Below are 25,924 nucleotides of genomic sequence, written 5' to 3' on the forward strand. Positions count from 1 at the left end.
TCTGCTAATTATCTATCCTTCCCTCAACTTTGACTTTTGTCCTACAGCTATCATCCTTATTTTGTTAGGCCATCAGGTATGATCCTTTAAACAACAGATCTGAACCCTGTGCCATCCTCATCATTTCTGTCACACTTGAGCCCATGGCTGCCGTCACTGTGTCAATCCATCTCATTGGGATGTCTGTCTTTTACTGACCTTCCATTTTTCCAAGCATGATATCCCTCTCTAAGGAACAGTCTATCTTAGCATCATGCTTAAAGTGTATGAGACAAAGCTTTGTCATCTTTGCCTCCAAGGAGCACTCTGGTTGTACTTTCTCCAATACATACTTATTTGTTCTTTTGGCAACCCATGGGCTACTCACTTTTCTTTTCCAACACCACAACTCCAAGGCATCAATTCTTCTTCTGTCATCCTTATTAATTTTCCAGCTCTCAGACACATAGCAAGTGATTGAAAAGACCATGACCTGAATCAGGCACACCTTAGTCTTCTAACTGACATTATTTTCGCCACAATAATTTGAAGAGGTCCCTGAATGCAATATATCTCCTGCTGCTGGTACCAACTGCGTTGATTGTGGATCCAAGCAAAAGGAAATGGCCATGTAACCTGAGCTTCCTTACAATATGGCATCTGGGTTTGAAGGAAAGTGTCTAATAAGAGAGAGACAGGCACATAACATCACTTCCACCACTCTGAGGTGGTACAAAGGCTGCCTATTTTTCATGGAAGAGTTGTGGTAAGATTTCAGAAGAACAATGGGAATCAAAATATTTCTGTAACTGTATTTGGAAAACACAAGCTGCTACAGTGTAAGTAGTAAAGTTAGAAGACATCCCAACTCAAGAGGCGGGGGAGATGAAAAGCAGCAGCATCAACATTTTCTTTACTCTTAATTTTACCAATTTTGACACAAGTCATCCTCCCCATGGCAATCTCTACTTCACTGATGGGTTCAATAATCTGTTGTGGCCACATAAACACACAAACCATATTGACGATTGTGTGGTTTATAGAGAAGCTTGCCTTCGGAAACTCTATGAAGTTGGAGAAATGATGAGAGTTATACAAATGTTCAGGTTTTTAGTTCATAGGGTCACTATGAGTCTATGACTCGATAGCACATAACAACAACAACAACAACAACAATAACAACGTGATACAACTCAGGAAACAGGATATAGCTCATCAATCAGGACAACCTCCAACTAGGACAGCTTTCTCTCCACTATGCCCAAAGGTGGACCTCGATCTTGGCCTGACCATCTCTGCCAGGTTTCATTCATGGCTGGTCTAACAGGCTCTTCTCTCAGCTATGTTAGCCTTCTTTCAACCTCTTCCCTGTGTAGGCTAGTTTTTGTTGTTGTTGTTGCTGTTGTTAAACATTTTATTTTATTCTGGTTTACTTACAAATCCCATATACATTGTTTTTCACATGTGCTCTTTCCTATTTCCTTAACACATTCTTCCCTCCACCTATCCAATTATGTGACCCAATGATTACACCCCCCCATCCATCTTCATCCCTGTGCTCCCCCCACCCCCTCTTGGAACCTCATACACGTTTAACTAGTTAACTATTTCTACATTAACGGTCTTATACAGTATTTGTCCATCTGAGTCTGAGTTAGATCACTCAGCATAATGCTTTCCAGTCCCTCCTAAGTTAGGTAGTAATTCACAAAATCATTGCTCCTGCAGGATGTATAGTATTCCATCATGTGAATGAACCATGATTTCTCAATCCATTCCATTGTGGCTGGACATATGGGCTGTTTCCACATTCTTGCAGTGGTGAATAACGCTGTTATGAACATTGACATAAAAGTCTCCATTTGTGCCTCAGTTCTCATTTTCTCAGGGTATATTCCAAGCAGTAGAATAACTGAGTCATATGGAATTTCTATGTTCAGCTTTTTTGAGGAAACGCCAAATTGGCTAAGCTATTTTTACAGTTCTTTATACTGCCCACCAAGGGCCAGGAGGTATGCTGCTCCTCCAGCAAGCCTCCTGCCTTGAAGGTGCTTAGCAAGTCCACTGCAGTCACCTCACCCCATGGACTGAGGAGCTCACTGATGTGCCTTTGTGCCAGTTCACAGGTTTACTCATATTGCTACTACCATCTCCAGTGTTACAGCTCTTTTTCTCTCCTCAGTCTAGGGGCTGCTAAGATTAGGGACCTCAGGTTCAAAGAAAATATTCTTTTCCTGACTCCTCTTGATTGTAGCACTGTGCCTCTCAACCTTTGTGGGATTATTGTTGATGTTGGTGGTACCTCCAGTTCAGAACCTCAAGCATGTTTTCAAAGGCTGTAATTTGCACGAGAGGGAACTGATCATCTTTCTTCCCCAGAGCAGCTGGTGGATTCAAACAACATGCTTTAGGGCTGGCAGTGCAATTCCTTATCATTAGGCCACCAATTCTTCACCTGTTATAAGCCAACTAAGACTACAAACTGCCTAGTCTCCTCAGTAGGCAATGGTCACCTAATATGAATTGCAACCACCCAATTATGTTATGTGTTCACCTAGTAAACTGTTCAATCCTTGTGAGAATTTTACATACTTTATTTTCATAGCGTGTTATCTATTCCCTTTGCAAGATTGTGGCTTAGCAAATAATCTTAGCCAAACTACAAACCCAGGACGAGAAAGGTCACATATGAGGAGAAACCTGTTACACTCCATAGAAGCACTGACATTCATTCACCTATAGTTAAGACAGCTGCAGCCTATTGTTGCTGCAAAGGCTAGGTGAGTTACAGGGGGCCAGGCTCAGGCCTATTTTTAGGTGAGAGAGAAAGGATCATTGGTTCTGTGATAGGAGAAAGAAAGGCCCCATGTTCATCATTGAGATGGTTTATTTTATGATCTGCTACATATTTTATTAATATTCTCACCAAGATCAGAAAACTCTGCTAAGTTGATCCCTGTCTCACTGAGATTTATATTCTAGGCTATATATCGTTACAAATATAGGCATAAAACTATTATTTGGAAGTGAAAAGACAAAAAAGAACTGACAGGGAGAGTTTAGGAAAAAAGCAAACAAGGCAGGAATACAAAGTATATAACAGAGAAAAGATTGGTGGAAAGCCATTTCTGCTATCTTCTATGCATCTTTGCAAAATAAGAAACTATGAGTGATGGTAATTGTATTTTGGAAGACTGATGCTAGTAGAAGGATCTCTAAGTATAACATAAAAAAGGCTGTGCCAACATAATTATCATTTATCACTCCACTTTGTCAGTGAGTCACAATTGGATTTCAGCACAACATATATGTGTTGTGCACCTATTTTGCACCTGCTTTCCATCTGTAAGGAGAATACATGAAAGATGAAACTCTGACCTCAGAAAATGTACAAGTTGCAGGGATAGAGTTAAAAAGATATAGTTAATATTCTAGCAGGAATGAATTGTTAATCAGTGGTGCTGCAAATGAAGCATTAAATGAAATAAGAATAGAAATACTTCTCAAGTTTCTCTGCAACCATTATTTTTAATACAGTACTAACAGGTTGTGTTACTTAGGTTTAGAAAAACAACAGCTCAAAGCCCTCAGGATTAGGTTAGTGTCTTCAAGTTTATCCAACAATAGGTTCCTGGATAATGGAAATGAGGAATATGCTTGACTTCTGATTGGAAGGCTAGAGATTATAGACCACCAAGAAACAACTCAGAAGACTTGGTGATCTATTTCCATTAAATCATCCATTGAAACTTTAGGTGCAGAGTTCTACTACCCTGACATACAAGGGGTCTCCATGAATCTGAATTGACTTAATGGCAATTGGTTTTTGTTAAGTACAGATTCCAGGGCTCTTCTGCTAAAGCCCTCTATGCCTTTAGAGGGAATTCCAATACAAGACAAATTTAGAGTTGAAACCTGTCAAAGAAAACTGATAACACAAAGAATATAACTGAAAATCTAGCACAGCTAAGTAGATGTTTTATTTATCTTTCATAAATTGAATCTACCATTCTAGAAATTGGCATCATGGTACATAAATACAGTATATAGAAATTCAAAATACATTGTCCATGTTTCAAAATATTTCCACTAAACATGTGTTTTACACCAATAGTATATTGTTGTTGCTATATGCCATTGAGTCATCTGCGACTCATAGACACCATATGTACAACAGCCCTAAACCCTGCTCTATCTTGTGCCAATCTCACTGTCTCTGACACACCTCTTCCCATTACCCCAGTCACTGAATCAATCCATCTCATAGAGGGTCTTCCTCTCCTGCACTGTCCCTCCACCCTCCCAAGCATGACGTTCCTCTCCAAGGACTGGTCCCTCCTTGCAACATATCCAAAGTATGTCAGATGGAGTCTCAGAATCCTTGCCTCCAAGGAGCAGCATGGTTTAACCCTCTCAAGGATGAACCTATTCACTCTCTTAGCAGTCCATGGTATATTTAATACTCTTCTCCAAAACCACAGTTCAAAGGCATCAATTCTCCTTCTATCATCCTTAGACATTGTCCAGCTTTCTTTGTTTTCTTGATGTTGAGCTTCAATCCATATTGAAGGCTGCAGACCTTGACTTTCTCCAACGCTTCTGGTCCTCCTCAGTTTGAGCAGAGCTGTGTCATCTTCATAATGTAGGTTGTTGATGAGTCTTCCTCCAGTCCTGGTGCCACAGACCTCATAGAGCCCAGCCTCCCGGATGATCTGTTCTGCATATAGATTGAAAAGGTATGGACATAGAACACATTCCTGGTGTATACCCTTCCCAGTTTTAAGCAATGCAGTGTTTCCCTGCTCTGTTCTGATGACTGCTTCCTGGTTCAAGTATAGGTTTTGAATAAGCACAATCAAGTTTTCTGGGATTCCCATTCTTCTCAGAGTCCTTTTGTTTGATAACGAAAATAAACCTGGTTTGACTTTTTGCCCTAGCTATCAGGAGACGTAGAATTCATCTTAATCTCAGAATAGAAAAAGAAAATTTCAATTGCCTGTTGTGTGGAATGTTAGTATAGTAATGTTTAATGTAAAAAATGTTGAAAGCAGACATTTCCTAATTGACTATAAATCTAGAGATAAAAACCTGAATCAATGCCTATCTGTGTCTAGATTTAAGCCATGCAATTTCCCTATTGACCATCCTTCTAACTTTTACTGTAATTCCAGGGAATTGACTCATCTGACCCATTCTAAAGTGGTCAGGGAGCTTCGGTGGCCTAGTGATAAGAAGCTGTACTGCCAACTCAAAGGCATGGTTCAAATCCACCAGCTTCTCGGTGGACAAAGATGAGCAGTCTCCTCTTGTGCAATTTCTACCCCTTGAAAATTCTCTAGAGGGTCGGTTATGGGTTGGTCCCCACTTGAAAGTATAACAACAACAATATGCTGATAGTGAGAGCAAATAGCAGAATAAGGATTATTTGACATTCTTAATCATGTTGGTTCTCTGGTGGCTTGATCTGTAGGGAGTTGTGCTGCTAACCTAAAGTGAAGCCTCTCTGGCCCATCTGTGGGGGAAAAAATGGGCAACTTCCTCTCATTGAATTGACAGCCTCAGAAAACTTGCTAGAGGGTCAGCTATTGGTTGTTTCCTCCTGGAGGGCAAGGAGTTTAGTGAGTGTTATGCTGGACACACTTTCCCTTTGACTCTAGGAACTAGTTATTGAGTATAAGGAAGAGGTGCCCACAGCCAATCTTCAGTAGATCTTGCTGAGGAGTTCTATTAGAATACATGGTCATCTAAACTCTAGTAAGTTGTTAGATGCCTCTTCCTTATACCTCTCAGCTCGAATCCACAAACCCATCGACTTCTTTTCCACCAATTATCTGCAATAATAATTTGAAATGTTTTTGTTGTTGTTAAGTGCCATCGAGTCATAGATGACTCATAGTGACCTTACGAACGAAAGGCCTGAGCACTGTTCATAGAGTTTCCGGAGACAAACCATTTCAGAAATGTATACCACTTCTGCTTCCAAGCTTGTTTCAATCAGGGAGCTCCACCAAACACTGTCCACCATGGGTAACCATTCTCACATTTGACATATCAGTGTCACAGTGTTCAGCATCACGGAAACCACGAGTAACCTCTGTACAACAACACACAGACAAATGCTATACCACTTAGAAGAATGTTTGGGGGAAAAAAACCCACACAAAAAAACAAAGTAAACCAGGTCTGAGGACCACAGATTAAAATCACCCACCTTGGGTTTGGTAGCATAACTTTCCACTATCTTTTCCTCTTTCATTTGGGGCTTTAACAAACAGAAATTTATTCTCATTGTTTAAAAGGCTCACATGTCAATTCATTACTGTCCAGTCAAAAGTTACTCCCTCCTTTGGGTTTCTGAGACTATGGATTCAATGAAAGGAATTGCCCATCTTTCTCCCACAGAGAAGCTGGTAGATTTGAATCTCCAGAGAGCTGTGGCCACCGGGCTAGCATTAAAATTATATATGAACTGTGCCACCAGTCCAAATCCATGATGCCAGCTCTAGGGAAAAGATTTCTTTGTCAGCTCTGGAAAAGGTCTTTTTCTCTTTCCAATATCTGTGAAACTAGTGTGCTTAAAGATCTCCAAGCGTCTTGAAATCAGTCTTACCCAGGGCTTATTTAGGAGTTTGTCACTGGTTAGACCTTGGGACCAAAGAACCTACTTTGTTTGCAGCTCTTCTTTCTTAGTGGCATGAAGTCCCTCTTCTGCTACCTTATTCCTCCTTTTATCTCTTGTAAAATTAAAGAATGATGTAGGTGATATTCCAGAAAACTCCCCTTACATTGAATGAGGTCTGTGGTGTGAGTGAAGGTGCCAGATTCCACCCTAATCTGCCTCATAACCTAACATAACTTGATCTTCATTAACTAGACACCTAACATAACTTGATCTTCATTAACTAGACACAAGGATGTTAGGGTATACAACCCATCACAGATAGAGGATAATTGTTACATAACTAACAACATTATATCATCATATAACTGCCAAATCACTGAGAATCATAGCTTAGTCAAATTAGGAGGCATCTTTCAATCCATAATAGTGGGCATTGATTTACCTTTTGTGTCACAAAGATTTCAGGTAACAGGAGAACTTCTTGTTAAGGTTTTCTGGGCTGCAATCTTTACTGAAGCAGGTAACTAGGTTTTTCCTCCATGGAGACGCTGAGTGAATTGGTTAGCTGAGTGAAATTTTTTGGTTAGCGGTTGAATGCATAACTATTGTGTCACCAGCATTCGTCTCACACTCAAATCCTCTCAACTATCCCTGCTCTCAGTTGGTTTTTTTCTCTTCAAGACATCAGTGACTTTAAATCTACTTTCACGTGAAACTTAAATCATCAATCTTCTCATTTTTTTCTTGCATACGTCAGCATTTCAGCTCTGAAGAATTCTATGTTAGGCTCCTATCTCAACCTCTCTTCAAAACAACTGAATATCCTATAATCACTTCAAATTTTTCCTGTATAAATTAGAACTCTTTTTCTCCATGAATTAGCTTCTTTGCCTGACTTTCTATTCATGTTCCTTTTTCTAGGCCTTCTTTCCACTGTATTCCACCTCATAGAAATCTTCCATTGAGTATCTGGAGTTCTAAACCTTTATAGGTAGAGACCTCTTGTCTTTCTCTTATGTAGCAGCCTTCTTAGTAGAGATAAATGCCACTATAAAGAATTGTACTGGCAACGCAACACTACGCAGTTCAAATTTGCCAGCTGAAAAAGATGAGCAAGTTTCTCCCATGCAATTCACTGCCTTTGAAAATCCACTGGAAGAGCAGCTACGGATAGGTTCCAACTTGATGGTAGACAGCAACAGCGTACTTAATAGTATCACATATGCCAAAAAAAGGTCAAGAAAAAGTATTAACAAGTTAAAAATTATATATATATATATGAAATCATTAAAACTCAGGTTTAAGTAACCACCGCAGTTTTTTCATAGGGGATATTTGGCAATATCTGAAAAATTTTTTGTTGTCACACTGGAAAAAGGAGGTGGTACTGGCACTAGTAGATAAAGGCCAGAGATGTTGTAAACATCCTACAATAGACAAACCTGTATTGACAATCACTACCCCTACTCCAGCAAAAAGTCAGAAGCACCAAGGTTCAGAAACCCTGCTTTAATAGAATCTCCCAATTCAACAAAGTCTAAAAAACACTAACCACACACATAGCACACCACTGTGCCCTGAAGATCCTTGCATGATTCAGGAAATCACCAAGAACAATAAATGTGAATCCAGTTCCTAAATGGTTAACTACACAGAAACCTTGGATAGCATGGCTCCTTGCTCTGATAAAGATCAGATACTCTATTTGTTGATCATGAAAAAAGCAGACCTTGAATAAAAGCCAATTCCTTCTAACAATGTATCTTACTCATTTTCTTATACATAAAGCAAACTGATGTAGCCTTAGAGAAATATTTGTGAAATTTAACAATTCTTACCATATGCATCAGCCATCGGTCAGTTTATCATATTGTGGGGCTTGTATTTTTCTGTGATGCCTCCAGTATTTCAAATATCAACAGGGCCACCCATGGTGGACAGATTTCACCAGAGTTTCTAGACTAACACAGATATGAAGAAATGCCTGGGGACTTACTTCTGGAAACTAGCCAGTGAAAAGCTTATGGTTCATAATAGAACACTGTCCAACTTGCTCGGTTTGTATATGTCATCGGGAGAGACCAATTGTTAGATGAAGTTTGGTGCAGCAGTAGAGGACCAGAAAGGATATGGGAGTCTCTCGGTGAGATGGATTAGCATAACAGCTGCAACAATGGGCTCAAATAAAACAGCAAACACGAGGTTGGCTTAGGACCGGACAACACTTCATTCTATTGTACATAAGGACAGTCTTAATTATCTAGTGCTACTATCATAGAGATGCCAGGAGTGAGTAAACTTGACAAATTTATTCTTATAGTTTAGGAGGCTCACTCTCACTCACCCTAACTGCTATTGAATTAGAACTGATTCATGACCCTCCCGTGGGTTTTCAGAGGCTGTAAATCACAGTGGAGAAGATTATCCACCTTTCCCCTGTAACTACCGGTGGGTTCGAACTGCCAAAGAGTCCCACCTTTGGGTTAACAGCATAACTGTCTACCACTATACCACCAGAGGTTCCTTTTAGGAGTCTAGAAGTATGAATTCAGTGTACCAGCTGTAGCAGAAGCTTGCTTTCTTTCTATGTCCTCTGGTTCTGGAAGTTTCCTGGCAGAGAAACCCAAGTTCAAAGGCTGATCTCTGCTCTGGTCTCTTCTGTCTTGGCGACACTGAAGTTCCCCTCTTTTTTTTTTAACTTTTTAATTTTTCTTTTATCACTTGTGAGAATCCTGGGAAAGTTCCCACATGCAGGTAAATTTTCCTTAAATCAGATTAGGATTGGATGGGATTCCTTGTTGCATCCTACCCTTGATTTTTTTTTTTTTACAGTTGCTTGCCTTATCAGATCAAGGAGATCATTACAAAATTTCCACATTACATGATTACATACACATTTGGCAGGGGGTGGTAGAGGGGGGTAGAAGGGAGATACCATTCAATCCATGACAATCATCATGACATCATAGCAGCTATCTCTACATATCTATGATGTACTTCACAAACTTAAGTCTACACTATTTGATGACCAAGCTTTGACATGTTTGATTTAGTTACAAAATTATCTGTCCCCTTCAGTGGCTCTCATGGCCTTGTGAGTAAAGAGTTATGCTGCCAACCCAAATGAAAGCAGCTTGAGTCCACCAGATGCTCAGCAGAACAAAGATGGGCAGTCTCCTCTCATGTGATTTACAGCCTCTGAAAACTTGCTGGAAGGTCAACTCAACCACACACAACAATAACATCATTGGTGTCATATATTGCTGGGGTAGAATATGTCTAAAAAGACTCTTAGACAGAGACAGCTGCAGCCCAGTGATATCTGATGCTCCCAGAATAAAAGCCAGATAGAACTGAAGTTCCCTGAAAATCACTGAAAGCTAAATCAGGGGATTTAACATGACTGATAGAGTTCGGGAGGCCTAGTGGTAAGGAGCTGCACTGCCAACCCAAAAGCATGCAGTTTTGAGTCTACCAGAGGCTTTTGCACAAGAAAGATGGTAACTTTCCTGTGTGATTTACAGCCTCTAAAAACCCACTAAAAGGTCAGTCTCAACCTAACAGGATACATAAATGTAACACCAATAGCAATAGAGACACAAAAAGGAATGAAATCAGTTGGAGGGAAAGGTTAACCTGTACTCAACATTTAAAAATTTTCATGACATGTGTTGTTAAGTGCTGAACCCTGCCTGATTCTGTGCCATCCTCGCAAACTCTGCTGTTCTTTGGCCCGTTGTTACAGTCACCGTGTCAACTCAGTTCATTGAGAGTTTTCCTCTATTTGATCCTATACTTTCTAAGCATAATGCTTTTTTTCCAGGGACTAGCCTCTCCTGATAATATGTCCAAAGTAAATGAGCTCCAGACTCACCAGCCTTGCTCCTAAGGAACACTCTGGCTGAACTTCTTCCAAGAGAGATTTGTTTGCTCTTTTGGAAATCCATGTTCCAAATTATAAATAGACATTTCGTACTATTTGTCCCCTCTTAATACCCCTTCCCCTCCCCTGCTTTTTTATAGGTAGGTTTGTGCATAGAACAGCATGCTTTGGTTCCCTAGCTGAAAAATATTTAAACTACCACTTGAAATGGAGCATTGATTCTGTGGCATCTTTGGGAGGCAAAGTTAGAATTGGATGGAGATTTTAAAAGCAAAGGAAAAACTGCTTCTCTAGGACAGTCTGAACATTCCATCCCTTAACGGATGAAGAATCACCAACTAATTATTTTTGCTTATTGAGTTCTGTTTATTCTTCAAATAATAAAAGCTAATATGTGCTCTTTTAAAAAACTTAAATTTGATTCAAAACTTAATCTATTTCTGTGTTACATTGTCTATTTTGAAGACAGATGAGTTTCAGTTCAACTCATTGGGATCCAGTGGGAACTAACACATAGATGACCCTCCTCTGTGAGTCCAAGGCTGGGTGAGTCACAGCGGAGGAGATAGCCCATCTTTCCCCCTAAGACAAGATAGGGGAGTTGAACTTTGGGTTAGCAGTGTGAATCCCTATGGACTAAGCACCAGAGCCCTATTTACTTGAATTTTGTAGGATAATAATGTAACAAGTTGGAGGAAGGCAATGATTATATATGGTTGATAAAGAAACATCCAAGATGATTCAGCTTGTAAAGGAGCCCATGTATGGCCATTACATGAATCAGAAAGTCAGCAGGAAATGTGAGTTTGGATTTATCCCTCAAACTTAAACTCACTGTTGTGGAGTCAGTTCTTTCACGAGATTGCCAATGTTGTAAATCCTGATGGAAGGAAACTGTCCATTTTTCTCCCTTGGAGCAGTTGGTGGATTTGAACCATTGGAGATGATACAGAATCATGTTTAGCAGCACAGTATTGAGCTTAAGGAAGTGTCTAGCAGGTAAAGATTCAATATACAGAAAGAAAAGAAGTAACTGAAGGCAACATAACACAGTTGAAGGTCAGACTACTGTGGTCTTTAGTGGTGGTGGTATTAGGTATTATTGAGTCGATTTTGACTCATGTCAACCCCACAGGACAGACCAAAGCTGCCCCAGAGAATTTCTTGTTTTTGTTATTTATAGGAGCAAATTGTCAGCTCTTTTTTGTGCAGAGCCACTGAGTAGATTCTAACAGCCAATCTTTCCGTTAGCAGACAAGTGTTTAACTTGAGCCATTAGGCCTTCTTGTGGCCTGTACTAGCTCCTGTATCAGGCTGTCAGATCTTTATCTTTTAATGTCAGAACATTACCTTCACTATGCCCCTGCTTTAATGCAGAAATCTCCAATAGGACTTAAATATTTATCTGGTAAAGGAGCCTTCTATAGTCAAAGCCAGTTGATTGTTCACAACTTAGCCCTCCACTCTGTACTTTTATGGCTCAGAACCCTCACCAGACTGCGCTTGCTGCTTGATGTTTCTGAAGTGCCTGTGCTCTGCTGTCATGTCATTTTATTTAATACTCACATATTGTGTTCTAGCTCTCAAGTAGACTATAAGATCCCTCTATGAAAAGGCCATTCACAGTATCTAACATATCATTTTAAAAAAATCCACAAAAAACAAGGCCCTGAGAGATATTTTTTTCTTTATTTGATTTGTCTAACCACATTGAAGCAATCTAATCCCTATGTAGTCCATCTGGTGAGGTCCAGGTGTAAAGTTATCATTTGTGTTTTTTAAAAAGGTATTTGAAATTAATAAATCCTTGTATGTACAAAATTTAATCATTCTATTTCCAACCTCATTTCTGTCACCAAGTCTGTAGTTTCCACCTACCCTTCCTTCTTCATTGTTTCCAACTTTTGTGTTCCAGTCACCAATTATCATTATTGGAGCTTGATTGCATGTCTGGTCAATTTCAAGACTGCAAAATGGAATTGACTTTAACTGTTAGTACCTAATGGAAGCAGGAGTGGCACTCCTATAGAATAATAGAATAATAGCCATGTTAACAGGTCTTTCTTGTATGCATATGGATAATATTAATACAAATTATTAAGGAGAAATTATGGTAGTTTGAGGACTAAGATATACCTGATTCAGGCCATGGTCTTTTCAGTCATTTATTATGCATCCAGAAAGTAGACAATGAGTAAGGATACAGAGGAATTGGTGCCTTTGAGCTCTGGTGTCGCAGAAAAGTGCTGAATAGCCAAAACAACAGACAGACATGACTTCAAGAAAGCAGTGAAAGTGCTCCTTAGAGGCAAGGATGGCAAGCTTCATCTCACATACTTTAGGTTATTGCTAGCGGGTATTCCTTGGAGAAGGACATTGTGGTTGGAAAGGTAGAGGGAGGCGAAGGAGAGGAAGACTCTTAAGCAGGTGGATTGACAGTGACTGCAGCAATGTGCTCCAGTGTGTCAGAGATTGTGATGACAACACAGGACAGGGTTCATATCCATTGTTTATAGGGTTCCTATGAGTCCTAGTTGACAGCACCTAAAAACAGCAATCACACTGAATGGCAATCTTTTTTATAATTTAAATTCTCAGCAAAAGCAAGCCTCTAGGATGGGTGTTATTTATGTGCAATTGACTAGCTTTGACTCTGTGGCTCAACATCTTTTCTACTTATTACAAATTACCAAATTAGCTCCCCCCCACCCCGAGCTTATCTTCTGATTTGTGTGTGGCTAGATTTTCCTGGATTCAAATTATTCCTGCGTAATCTGAAGAAGTAATTATGTTCAATAAATCTTTACTGAAACTAAATAAATAAAATAGCTCTCTGCATCCAGGAAACATGCAGTATCTAAGCAGAGATTTTCAGACTTGTTCTGCACTTGCTACTTACTCTTTGGCAGTCTGTGGCAACCCATGAAATTTTAGTATTTTTTTAAATTTAGTTAGTTTTTTAAAGATTGATTTTCTTTTCTTTTACTTCTAAAAGTTTATTTGATCTATTGCTTTTTATTGTGATTTAAGTGAATGTTTATGGAGTAAATTTGTTTTCATTCAATAATTTATACACATTTTGTTTTATAACATAAATCACAAGACACAAAATATAATGACATTCTTCCTGGTTCCTCCCTATAATTCTCATTTCCATATGTCCTTCTATCCTGTCTTCTCCTTCCTAAAGGGCTTTATCTTTTGGTAAATGCTGCTTTTGGAACCCCACATAGTTAATTATTTCAGGGAGTGAGCACCTTACTCCCTGGTGTTATTGATCACCTTATAGGCCTATCTACTACTTGGCTGAAAGTTGAGACATAGGGCTGTTTTTTGTTCCAGGTTCAAAGCCAAAGTCCTGGAAGTTCCAGCAATCTCTTTTGGACCAGTAAGATCTACCTTTTAATGGTTTTGAGTTTTGTCACTCATTCCTCCCACCTTTATCCATGATCCTGCCTGCCTGCAGTCTTCTGCTCTACCATCTTATTGATGGGAAGAGATCCATATTATTCTCATACCAAAACAGGCCATCCAAGAGAATGTGTAAATGATCAAACAATATCATTAATATTACATGCAAGCAAAATCTTGCTGAAGATTATAAAAAAACAGCTAAATAGTACATCAACAGAGAATTGCCAGAAATACAAGCCAGATTTAGAAGAGACCCTGGCACTAGTGATACCATTGCTGATATCAGATGGATCTTGGCTGAAAACAGAGAGTACCAGAAGGATGCCTAACAATAAATTATGGCTAATATAGAGAAGAATGGGAATCCCAGAACACTTGACTGTGCTCATGTGAAACCTATTCCTAGACCAAGAAGCTGTTGTCTGAATAAAGCAAGAGAATACTGCATGGTTCAAAATCAAGAAAGTGTATCAGGGATGTATCATTTTTCCATATACTTTCAATCTATATGCGAAAAATAGCACTATTCTGTCAATTGGCTTAGGTAAGTCATGGTTTCTATGATGCTAAACATTGTGACACTGATGTGTCAAATGCGATAATGGTTAGCCATGATGGACAGTGCTTGGTGGAGTTCCCAGATTAAAATAGGCTTAGAAGCAGAATTGGCATCCACTTCTGAAATAGTTTCCCTCCAGAAACTCCATGAACTTAGAGAAACGATGAAAGTTACACAATTGTTCAGGTCTTTCTTTCATAGGGTCGCTTTGAGTCGTCTATGACTTGATGGCACTTAACAACAATACCACATGCTAAATAAACAGATCATTTGAGAGGCCAGACTTTATGAAGAGCAATGCGGACGATTCACGAACAGTCTGTGTTACGGAGATGACACATTGATTGCCAAAAGTGAAAAGAACTTGAAGCACTTGCTGCAAAAGTTCAAGGTTTATAGCCTTCAACATGGATTGCATCCCAATATCATGAAAACAAAAATCTTCACTACCAGGTCAGTATACTAAGATGTTCACTATAAGTAGAATCATAATATATGGAGAAAGGATTGAAGTTGTTAACAATTTCATCTTGCTCGAATCCACAATCAACAGCCTTGACATCAACAATCAGAAAATCAAAAGATGAGTTGCATTGGGGAAATTTGCTGTCAAGGACCTATCTCGAGTGCTAAATAACAATGATGTCAGTCTAAGGACTAAGGGTCTTAGCCATGGTCTTCTCAATTGCTGACTATGCATCTGAAAGCTGGACAATGATTAAGGATGATGGAAAAATTTGTGCTTTTGAGTTGTGATGTTGGAGAAGAATATGGGATAGCTCATGGACTGTCAAGAGAACATGTCTGTCTTGGAGAAAAAGTGAATCCAGGGTGCTTCTTGGAAGCAAGGATGATGAAAATCCATCTTACATGCTATGGGGATATTGTGAGAAGGAGCCAGTCCTTGCAGACAGACATGATGCTTAGATGAGTAAAAGGCCAGTGCAAGAGAGAAAGACCCTTAATGAGACGGACTGACACAATGACTGTGGCAATAAGATCAGGAGAATAGATGGTGAGACTGGTTCAGGATAGAACAAGGTTCAGGGCTGCTTTTCATAGGGTTACTGTGAGTTGTGGTCGACTTGAGGGCCCATAACAACCACTTTCTAAGATTGTCTATTTTAATCCATTTTAAAGTAGTAAGCAGACTTCTGGTCTCAAGAGTCTGACTATTTTTAAAGGTAAAATAAAGTATATAGATTTTTCACAAACAACAATTAGACTGAAACAGTTATTAAAATATTACAAAGGACATTTGTGATATAATTTTATGTAATTTAGTGCGGCTGTTACTGAGCTTCCATAAGTGGATGGCTTTAAACACTTATTTTTCTCCCAAGTTTGGAAGCTGGAAGTGCAAATTCCAGGGAATTTGGGGAAACCTTTCTATGTTTCTCCTGGTTCTAGTAATGTTTTCATTGCAGGAATCTGAGTTAAAAGCATATGCACCTATCTTGGTTCTGAGTTTCTTATGGTCTGGAGGGTTTCCATCTCTGTTTATTTCTCTCTCCTTTTAGTTCTTATAAAATAAAACTCAGTACAACCCATTCAGGGAAATTCTTCTTGCATCAAATGAGAACTGTGGCCTAAGAAAGTGTGTAACATGTACCCTTACATCCTTATTAGCTGATCACATCTCAGATCATAATATAAGGAACTATCACATTGCTACATAACTACCTTTGGCCTTGCCTTGTTAACTTTATAGAGGTTAGGATTTATAACACTTAGGATTATTAACATAATACTGAGAGTTATAGTGTGCTCAAGTCAGCACATATTTTTTTTTGAAGTGGGAGGATACAATTCAATCCATGACAGTAAACTTCTGTCATTCATTGCCCACATTTCAGACAAAGAAGATGCAATTGAAAATCAATTATTGGCTCCTTTTTAGAAGTTTGCTGTTATGTGCCACTGAGTCAACTGTAACTTATACCAATCCTATGCACAATAACTCTGAAACCTACCCTATCTTGAGCCAGTCTCACTGCCTCTAACACACCTACCCCTATTATCTCAGTTATTGAGTCAATCCATCTCATCCTGGGTCTTTCTCTCTTGTGCTGTTCCTCCAACTTTCCAAGCATAATATCCTTCTCTAAGGACTGACTGGTCCCTCCTGGCAACATGCCAAAAGTATGTGAGATGGAGCTTCAAAATCCTTGCTTCCAAGGAGTAAATTACCTTCACCCACTCCAAGACAGGTCTGTTTGTTCTTTTGGCATCTATGGTGGTGGTGGTTATGTGCCATCAAGTCACTTGCAACTCATAACGACCCTGTGTACACATCTCTGAAGCCTGCTCTATCCTGAGCCAACCTTGTTGTCACTGACACACCCACCTCCATTACCCTAGTCACTGATTCGATCCATCGAGGGTATTCCTCTTTTGTGCTAGTCTATGGTGGTGGTGGTGGTTGTTGTTGATTGCTGTCGAGTCGAGGATGGTTCATAGTGACTCTATAACTAATCATTTCTCCAAGTTCATAAAGTTTCCAAGGACATGTGGTTTAGGAAGTGGATGCCACTGCTGCTTCCAAACCTGTTTTACAACCTGGAGCTCTACCAAACCTTGTCCACAATGGGAAACCATTATGGTATTTGATTATCCCCATGGCACAAAGTTCAGCATCACAGCAAACCCAGGTTACTTCATACAGCACATTGACAAAGAGTGATGTGTAAAATGGAAGAATGTTCCTCCAGATATAAAAGCACTAGTCTCATTTAGCAATGGTTAAGTGTTGTCCAGTCGAATACGACTCAGGGTAAGCTTTCCAGAAAAGACCTAAACTCTGTTCTATAATTAACATAATTTCTGTAATTTAATTTAGAGAGTTTAGAGAGTTTGTTGAGTTTCCAGAGGCATCCAGTTTAGGAAAAGGATGCCACTCCTGCTACCCAACATGAATTAGTCTGGAAGCTCATCCAAACATTGTGCATAATGGGTAACCATTATGGTATTTGACATGACTATGGAACAGTGTGCAGCATCACAGCAACTCCAAGTTGTTCAGAAGTCTAAAAAACGGATTGTATTATCTGGGTTAAATGAGTCCTTGTAGTCCTGACTTAGAAAGAGGGGACAAACCCCTAGACAAAGACATAAGATTAATAAGATCAATTGATACCTTGATGATATCTGCAACAATGGGGTTGAATGTAGCAGAAATTCCAAGTATGATATGGGATCAGGCAGGATTTCATTTCTGTTATATACATAGGGTTGCTATGAGATGGAACCTATAAAAGCAATGTACTTCTATGGAGAATAGAGAAAAGTAAACCATATTATAATGCATGTTATTGTTGTTGTTATGTACCATCAAGATGATTACAACTCATACATATCCTGTGGACAGCAGATCTGAACCTTCCCTTTCCTGCATTGTTCACATGCTCTCCAATACGCTGGATCCCAGTGTTGCGGTCCCCATGCCAATTCATTTTACTGAGGGTCTTCCTCTCTATCTCTGGCTCTCCACCCTTCACAGCATGCTATCTTTTTCCAAAGACTGGCCCCTCCTGATAACATACATGCTCAAAGTATGGTAGAGTATGTTTCACCATCTTTGCACCCTGATTACACTTCCTCTAAGACATATTGTTTGTTCTATTTGGTACTCTTCACTATAATGTATACATTTTGTAATCATTCCGTATAGTAAATAGTCTTGAAATCAGAGGAGAATGATTTAAAAATATATGAAGCTTTTAAAAAAAGAGAAATGACCATTTGACCCAGCAATTCCACTACTGGGAATATACTCCAAAATGACCATAACTGACATCCAAGCAGATATATGCACACCCATGTTTATCACGGTTTTGTTCACAATAGCAAGGAGTTGGGAACAATCTAAGTGCCTATCAACAAATGAATGGATAGGGAAGCTGTGGTATATTCACACAATGGAATACTACACTGCATTGAAAAACAAGGAACTCATGAAATATTATTCAAAATGGGTGACCCTGAAAAAAAAAATAAATGGGTGACCCTGGAGGACATTATGCTGAGTGAAGTATCTCAGTCACAAAAGGACAAATACTGCATGGTGCTACTGTTGTAAAACAGGACTGACTTCGGGGTTGGGGGGAGACTGAGAAAGGTGGGTTCAATAATGTATACTACATTAAAACATATGAGGGAGAAAACTGTTTAAGTGGGATATGTTATTAGGTATTTTTGTCATGACAGGAGTCCAAAGAGAAGGCTGTATAGTGGAGTGGGCCTGGGGGGAGGGATTGTAAAACAATGAGAGAATTTTACTTTTCCAAGAGGGTAGTGTACTAGGGGGGGAGGGTTGGGGGGGAGAAAAGTGCAACAATGAATGAATGGAAATCCAAAGTCTCTGTAAATTTTCATTGAAATTAATAATAACTTAAAAAAAGAAATGGAGATAGAGGGGCAAATAAAGAACATTTGCTAAGGATTAGTATTCTACTTGAGCATTAAGAAAGTATTTCTAGAACTCTCTCAGCAGTACTCGCTTTCTGAATTAAGTTTAAAATTTAAAATATTCTTTTCCCTGCCTGAAATTCTCTCTTTATGTCTCTTTTTAAACTATCTTTATAAGTGAAGCAATTACTAGGATAATTGAAGGAAACACTCCTCTTCAGTTGTTCAGTCATTATCCTGGTATGAGGCCTCAGTTGGCAAGATCATTACATGGATCAAGTAATTTCTCATCTTTTTGCACAGTAAGATAAGGCTATTAAAGTGTGTCAGTCTATAAGTCTTTAAAGGATCAGAATAAGATGCTATTCAAGGCAAGACGATGTTGAAAAGCCTTTGCCTTTTCCTTCCACTATGAAACTGCCATTTAGTCAAGCTTAAATGACTCAAACAATTTAACTGAACTCAATGGAGAAGCCTGTTCCATAGGAGAACATTAAACATTAATCATTTCACATCACTGAATTATTAATGAAGAGTAACAGTGTCGCTCCTAGGGAAGGCCAGTAACTGTTTGGAATAATACCTTTCTATGGGAATTTATTGTAGGCCATTCAGAATATTTCTCTGGAAAGCACTTTCCTCTTGCACAATCCTCCTTGGCATTCTCTCTGCTTTTTGAACTCCCATCATATGGATGATCACACTGGAAAAAGAGGAATTGTGTCTGTCAAAATGGTGACATAGAGATGTCTGACCTCCACATCTACTCTTTCTCTAATTATCAGCAGCATCGGTCCAGTGCTGATTCCTTTGAACTTCCGGTCAGACTTATCTTCATTCTTCAAACTTCTACCAATTCTGACACCAACCATATTTCTATCGGCACTATCTATTTCTCTATGGAATTTGATAATTCACTGCAGAGGCCACACACAATTCGGAGAAGACACATAGTTGTGGGGTTTATTAAGGAAGTAACAGTATATAAATAACAACTAAGGATATGATCATAGACCACGGTAATTTCTTAGTCATGTCCAAGGGCCGACATTTCCCTAACTGGTGGCCCCTTAGACCTCTTGTCCAAGTCCAGTCTCTGTCTTGCTTAGGCAAGTATTACAAAACTATTTAGCACCACTGAGAAATTCCCAGAGGCACCCCACTCTGCCAGCAAGCTTCCAGTCCAAAGCCTCTCAGCTTTCTCATTCCACATTGGGAAGCCCCCTACACCATCTCCTGCCAGTCTTCCAGCTCTGCTGCTGTCCGTTCACTGCCATGCTTGCTGCCATATCCAACCACCTTCCTCCATCTCTGCTATTAGAGATCTTTGTTTTCTAGGTGTAGAAGTTTCAGCACAGAGAACCCTAGTCCGAAGGACACACTCCGCTCCTGTCTCTTCTTCCTCATAGTAATAAGGTACTCTCCTGTCCACTTCCAGGATACTTCATTTTCATGAGGGATAATAAAATGGATACATCCTCTTGCTAAGTCCCATGTATCTTATTTGCATAGTCCCATCTCCACAAGGGAGCCTTGGGCTTTATTTGGATTACTAGCTAATTATCAAATCTCATTAACTGGTCAAGAGCATTTTATTTGCATAGTGCCACCTAGGCATTTGGTGGGAATTAAAAGGCCATGGCCAAAAAGGCCATATAAAGGTGATCCATTCCATCACAGTATCTCCTTTCATTTCTATATCCACACAGTATGTAGCATTATCACTGGCACAAAGAAGGCATTTTAGTCAAATCTAGCAATGAGGATAATGGTGATGATTATGATGGTTCCTGAAGTGAGATATTAATTTTTTTTTTTACCACTTTCTATTGTGTTATACTCAGAGTTGAAGGAGCAGTGGCATCCACTTCCTAAACAACATGCCTCTGGAAACTCTGAACTTTGAGAAAGGACAATAGTTCTAGAAAGGTGTCAGGTATTTTGTTCACAGGGTCGCTATAAGTTGTGCTCAACTGACGGCAATCAACAATAACAACATACTCAGAGTTAAGCGTTTTAATGTGCATTGTTTCATTTAGAACTAAAAACAAAATAAAACTCTAAGTAAGCAATACATTTTTTTCTCTCAAGATTATGAAACAGATATTTACCAAGTATGTTGTGCAAGTTCTTACAGAAGATAAGAAAGACTGAAACCAAGGTCTCTGACAACCAGTGCGTCTTTGTGCAGCTATTTCAGGATTGCTGTCCCAGCATTAAAGACTCAGCTAATCTTACTCAGAAATGGAACAGTAAAGTCTCACTTTTTAGAAAATATTTCCTTTATTGGGACTATCAGTAGCAATAGTCCCATCTTCAAATAGACGATTGAAAAATATAAAGACATTTGAAAGAAAAATGAAACAAATAAAACTCCAATGCTTATTATTCTATTATTGAAGAGTTGGAAAGATAAATGGAGGGGATTTTTTTTTTCAGAATTTAAATTTTCAGTCTTAGGCTACCTTTAACCAAAAAAAATTTTTGGTTCTTTTTAAACATTACTTGCTTTCCCTTTCTTCAGAATCTACTTATAGATTGAAAGTTTGAATATTATATATCTCTATCTCTCTATCATCTATATCTATATATAATATTTCAATATGGATTGGAGCTCAGTATCAAGAAAACAAAGATTCTCACCACTGGGCTGATTGGCAGCATCATGATAGATGGTAAAGAGATTGAGATTATTCACAGCTTTAGTTTGCTGGCTCCATAATCAACACTCTTGGTACCAGCAGCCAGAAAATCAAAAGACAAATTGCACTGGGTAAGTTTGCTTTCAGGGATCTCTCCAGAGTACAGAAGAGCAACGATGTCAGTCTGGAGACTAAGGTGCACCTGCCATAGGCCAGACAGAGTCTTTGCAATTAATTTGCTATGCATCATAAAGCTACACAGTGACTAGGAATGATAGAAGGATAATTGATACCTTTGAGCTGTGGTGCTGGAGAAGAGTATATCACAGGCTGCTAGGAGAACAGGTTCAACCTAGAGAGGGTGAAACCAGGCTGCTCCTTGTAGGCAAGAATTCTGAGGTTTTGTCTGACATACTTTGAGCATATTGCAATGACCTTGGACAGGGACGTCATGCTTGGCAGGGTGGAGGGACAGCTCAAGAGAGGAAGACCCTTGAAGTGATGGATTGATACAGTGACGGGAGTAATAAGGGGAGGTGTGGCAGACACAATGAGGTTGGCACAGAATAGAGGTTTTAGGGCTGCTGTACATAGGGTCCCTATGAGTCACAAGCGACTTGACGGCACATAACAACAAATTAATAATTTTAATAATGATTTTCTAATAACTTATTTCCTAGTGTGAGAGTCCAAAATTAATTACTCTGTGGTTCAAGAGTTGGAGCTCTAATGGTTTAGTGGGTAAGGAGTTGTGCTGCCAAACGGAAAGTCTGTGAGAAAAAGGTGGGCAAATCTCCTCCTGGGAAGTTTAAAGCCACTGAAAACCCGATGAAGGATACAGCTACCTGTCGATTCTGACTCGAGAGCATTGAGTTAGATTTTGAATGCGGAAAACATGAAGGAATACATTAATTCAGGGAGGCTGAACAGCTTCTTACTCCCCCAACCCACAGCCGAAGCCTCTACAGTTGATACTTTTCAAGTCAATAAAGTCACGTGCAGGTGCCGGTTAGGAAGAGAACACAGCCAAACATTCTGGCGTCTCAGGCACAAGGTCCCTTACACGAACCTTTCGGGGGGCTTTGGTATCCTAAATATATAGGGTGGGCACTGTGTCGGTTACTAAAAATTAAGAAAATGTTTACTTATTTTTGCTCCAGATGTCAGCAAGGTATGTGGAAATTCTCTCCGCTTTTGCTGAAATCCAAGAGGTGGAGCATCTACAGTAGCTTCGCTTCCTAAGTTGGAGGTTTTCCTACCAACTTCAACACAGAACCAAAAGCCTGACAACCCCTAAGAGACCCAGTGGGTCCCCACCGTGAAAGGAGGTGTTGTTGTTGTTATGTGCCGTCGAGTCGCCTGCGACTCATAGCGACCCTATGTACAACAGCCCTAAACTCCGCTCTGTCATGTGCCAATCAATCGCACTGTCTCTGACACTCCCATCCCAATTATCCCAGTCACTGAATCAATCCACCTCATAGAGGAGGTAGGACGGGAAATTCCTGACGAGGTGGAGAGAAGAGAATGCCTTTTCCATCCAATCAGAGGGGAGAGAATCCTAACAAATCCCTTTCCTTCTACCAATCAGTTTCTACCTCAATAGGCCCAGCCTATTGACGCTGTGAAAATGCCTTTTAAATTTTATTGTACAACTTTCGCGTTTTTACCTTATCAGTTTACACTTTCCCCCAAGCTGTACTCTAAACCAGAAAACTAAGTATAACAGTTATAAAGTTCTCGCTGAGAAGCGAAAGTGTTGATCGCTCTATAGAAACTGGATTCTTGAAGAGGCAACAGAAGGTTTGGGAGTGGGGCCTGGGGAAGGGGGAGAAACGACAAACTACAATTCCCAAAGGGCGTTGCGCGCACTCGGACCGAGCCAGGCGAAGAGGCGGGTCATTTTAAGGAAGAAGGTTTAGGGTCACGGGGTTTCTCCCGGACTTCCCAAATGTGAGCCACAGAGGGCGGAGTTGAGGTGGGCGGAGCGTTGACAGCTGGGTTGTGGGCTTGAAGCCCTCCTCCCTCCGGTTTCGCCGCAGGAGACATAGGAGAGGGGCGTGGCTCGCGTGGAGGCTGGTGGGGGAGGAGCGCCTCTGGACGTGGGTGACGCGTCTGCTTCCAGCTCATCGGTGTGTGAGGTGTCGCGGCCCTGCGGGCGATTGGCTGTTGGAAGGCGAATACGCTGCGGCCGTTGGTCGCCGGCAGCACGGAACGAGAGCCGAGGTGGGCGGGGGAGCTGTGGGGCGGCAGTGGCGGCAGTGGCGGCTGGAGGAGGCGGGCGAGGACGGGCAGGCGGCCGCAGCAACAGCGACAACCCCTGGAGCCCTCCTGTGAAGGAGCGTCCCTATTCGCGCCTCTGCGAGGCCCTTGGAGACAGAAACCAGAAGGGGAGCCGCCGCGGAGTCGCTCCGCGGTCGGTACAGCCCTTAGGACGCTCGGTCCCATCCTCGCGCTCCTGCTCCGGCTCCTCCATCTTGGCCTCGGCAGTAGCGGCTGCCGGGAGGATGTGCCGCCTTCTGGCAGGGGGAAGAAGGAGGAGAAGATGAAGAAGTACCCGCGGGCCTTGGCCCTGGTCACCTGCCTCTTTCTGTGCTTCCTGGTCTGGTGAGTATAGCCGCCACAACCGGGGGGTTCCCCTCGAGGGGAGACCGGTGGGGGGAGGGAGCAGCCCAGGTCACACCCCCAGAATCATCTTGGTTTTAGGGTGCTGGTCTCGAAGGCCCTCCAGAAGCAGCGAACAGCTAACTCTGTGGCTCTCTGCCTACAGGCTTTGGCAGCACGCTGGGCGGGGATTTTCGAGGTGTATTTTGAGCTTTCCACGGGGACTAAGTGAGAAAGGAAGGTGCCTGGGTACAGGGAGCCGTCAAGTGCCTCGGGACTCTGTTAACCGCTTGGACCTGTGTGGTTGACTGGGGGAGTAGGGTTGTGCTAGATGGTAGGTGAGTCGCCCGGATTTACTGCCAGGGACTGGATTTCATCGTGAGGAGTGGGCATAACGCGCACCAGGTGCACGTACGTGCTTCCTCCAGGCGTTTGTGAGAAAGGTGAGTCGGCACCAGGGAAGGGTCATGTGTGAGCAAGCAGTAGTTCTGGCATTTTCTCGCAGAATTTTTTGGCCATTTTGGACTGCCATTCTTGGAGACTTGGGGGACACTGTGAAAGTGCTTGTTTAGGGGAGGTTTAGGAAGCTGTTGGATTGGCGGAGGGGAAGGTCTCAGGTGTAAAAGTATAAAGTTAAGTCGTGGTTTACCCTGGGTAATGAAATGTCTCTTAGTAATGGAAGGACAAGTTCTGTATTTTGAAGGCGGGAAAATTGCTTTAGCCTTAAAGTTTTATGGCGTTTCTGGTTAGCCCTCTACATTTGGATTTTACTGAGGAGATGAGAGCTTATATAAATCAAGGGATTGCTAATAATTTACCTTTTGGAAAAGCCATTTTTCCATCCTAAGGAATACTTTCATAGATGTGTGATATTTGGTGACAGAAACCATGCTTCAGCCAGAGTGGTTTGTTTTCTGTTACACTGAAATCTAAACAAACGTATTTTGAGTATTTCTTCACAAGGCACTGACAGTATTTTTAGTTTTACTAATGCCTAATGAGTTTCAAAGGCGCTGATGTCATAAAGTTGTCCCTAACATAACAGTCAAATAATGAAAATTTTGATTGGAAGAACAGGTGAAGTTACAGAGGCTAATGAATTTGACCTCCTATGGTTTCATTCAAAACGCTTTTAAATAAGATCAGATGTTAGTAGTGTAGTGTGTTGAAATGCTAACCAAAAGGTGACAGTTAAACCACCAGCTGCTCTGAAATAGAAAGATGGCCATTCTCCGCCTGTTGAGATCCACAGTCGTGGAAGCCTGATAAGAGGGTTATTGTAAGTCAGAATTGATTTGACTAGCAGTGGGTCCTTACCACCATTAGGACATTATCCAAATGCCAGACCACCTTTGTGCTGCGTTTTAATGTGGGTACCAAGAGTTGCCTGCAGGGAGAAATGGCTCTGCACACCTCTCTTGAAGATGATATACCGAAAACTTGTATTTTTATACACCTTTCTCTAGGGAACCTCATGGTTGATTGTAGATTGTTTCTTCATTTCTTTCCTTTCTCCTTGATAGTGCACACTTTTGTGTGTGTGCGTCAAATCAGATCTGGCTGGTATAGGAGGCGAGTGTCCCTCCTTTCCCGGCAGAGCATCTGGTGGATTTGAACCATGCGCCTCTGGGATTGCAGTGCAGCTTCCTGCCACTAGGCCACCAGAGCTCCCCTGATAGTGCACACTTTTAAATCATTATTCTTGATCAGTACTTTTTAAAATGACTTATAAGGTGCAGAGGTTAGGCTTTTTATTCATGTTTAAAATGGACCGTTGTCTCTGAACTTTTTTCCTTTTTTTTCTGAAATATTCT

General features: G+C 40.7%; 1 protein-coding gene across 1 annotated transcript in view; it reads left to right on the plus strand.

Moving 5' to 3' along the window:
* The first annotated feature begins 23,797 nt into the window (after positions 1 to 23,797).
* Positions 23,798 to 25,924, plus strand: part of SUCO (SUN domain containing ossification factor) — a 123,686-nt gene continuing 121,559 nt past the window's right edge. The window contains exon 1 of the mRNA XM_006887433.1: positions 23,798 to 24,113. Within this exon, the coding sequence (XP_006887495.1) occupies positions 24,052 to 24,113 (62 nt within the window). The 5' untranslated portion in view covers positions 23,798 to 24,051. The remainder of the gene's footprint in view (positions 24,114 to 25,924) is intronic.

This window comes from Elephantulus edwardii, unplaced genomic scaffold (assembly GCF_000299155.1).
Source record: "Elephantulus edwardii isolate Elephantulus edwardi_28Jun2011 unplaced genomic scaffold, EleEdw1.0 scaffold00057, whole genome shotgun sequence".
NCBI classification, from domain to species: Eukaryota; Metazoa; Chordata; class Mammalia; order Macroscelidea; family Macroscelididae; genus Elephantulus; species Elephantulus edwardii.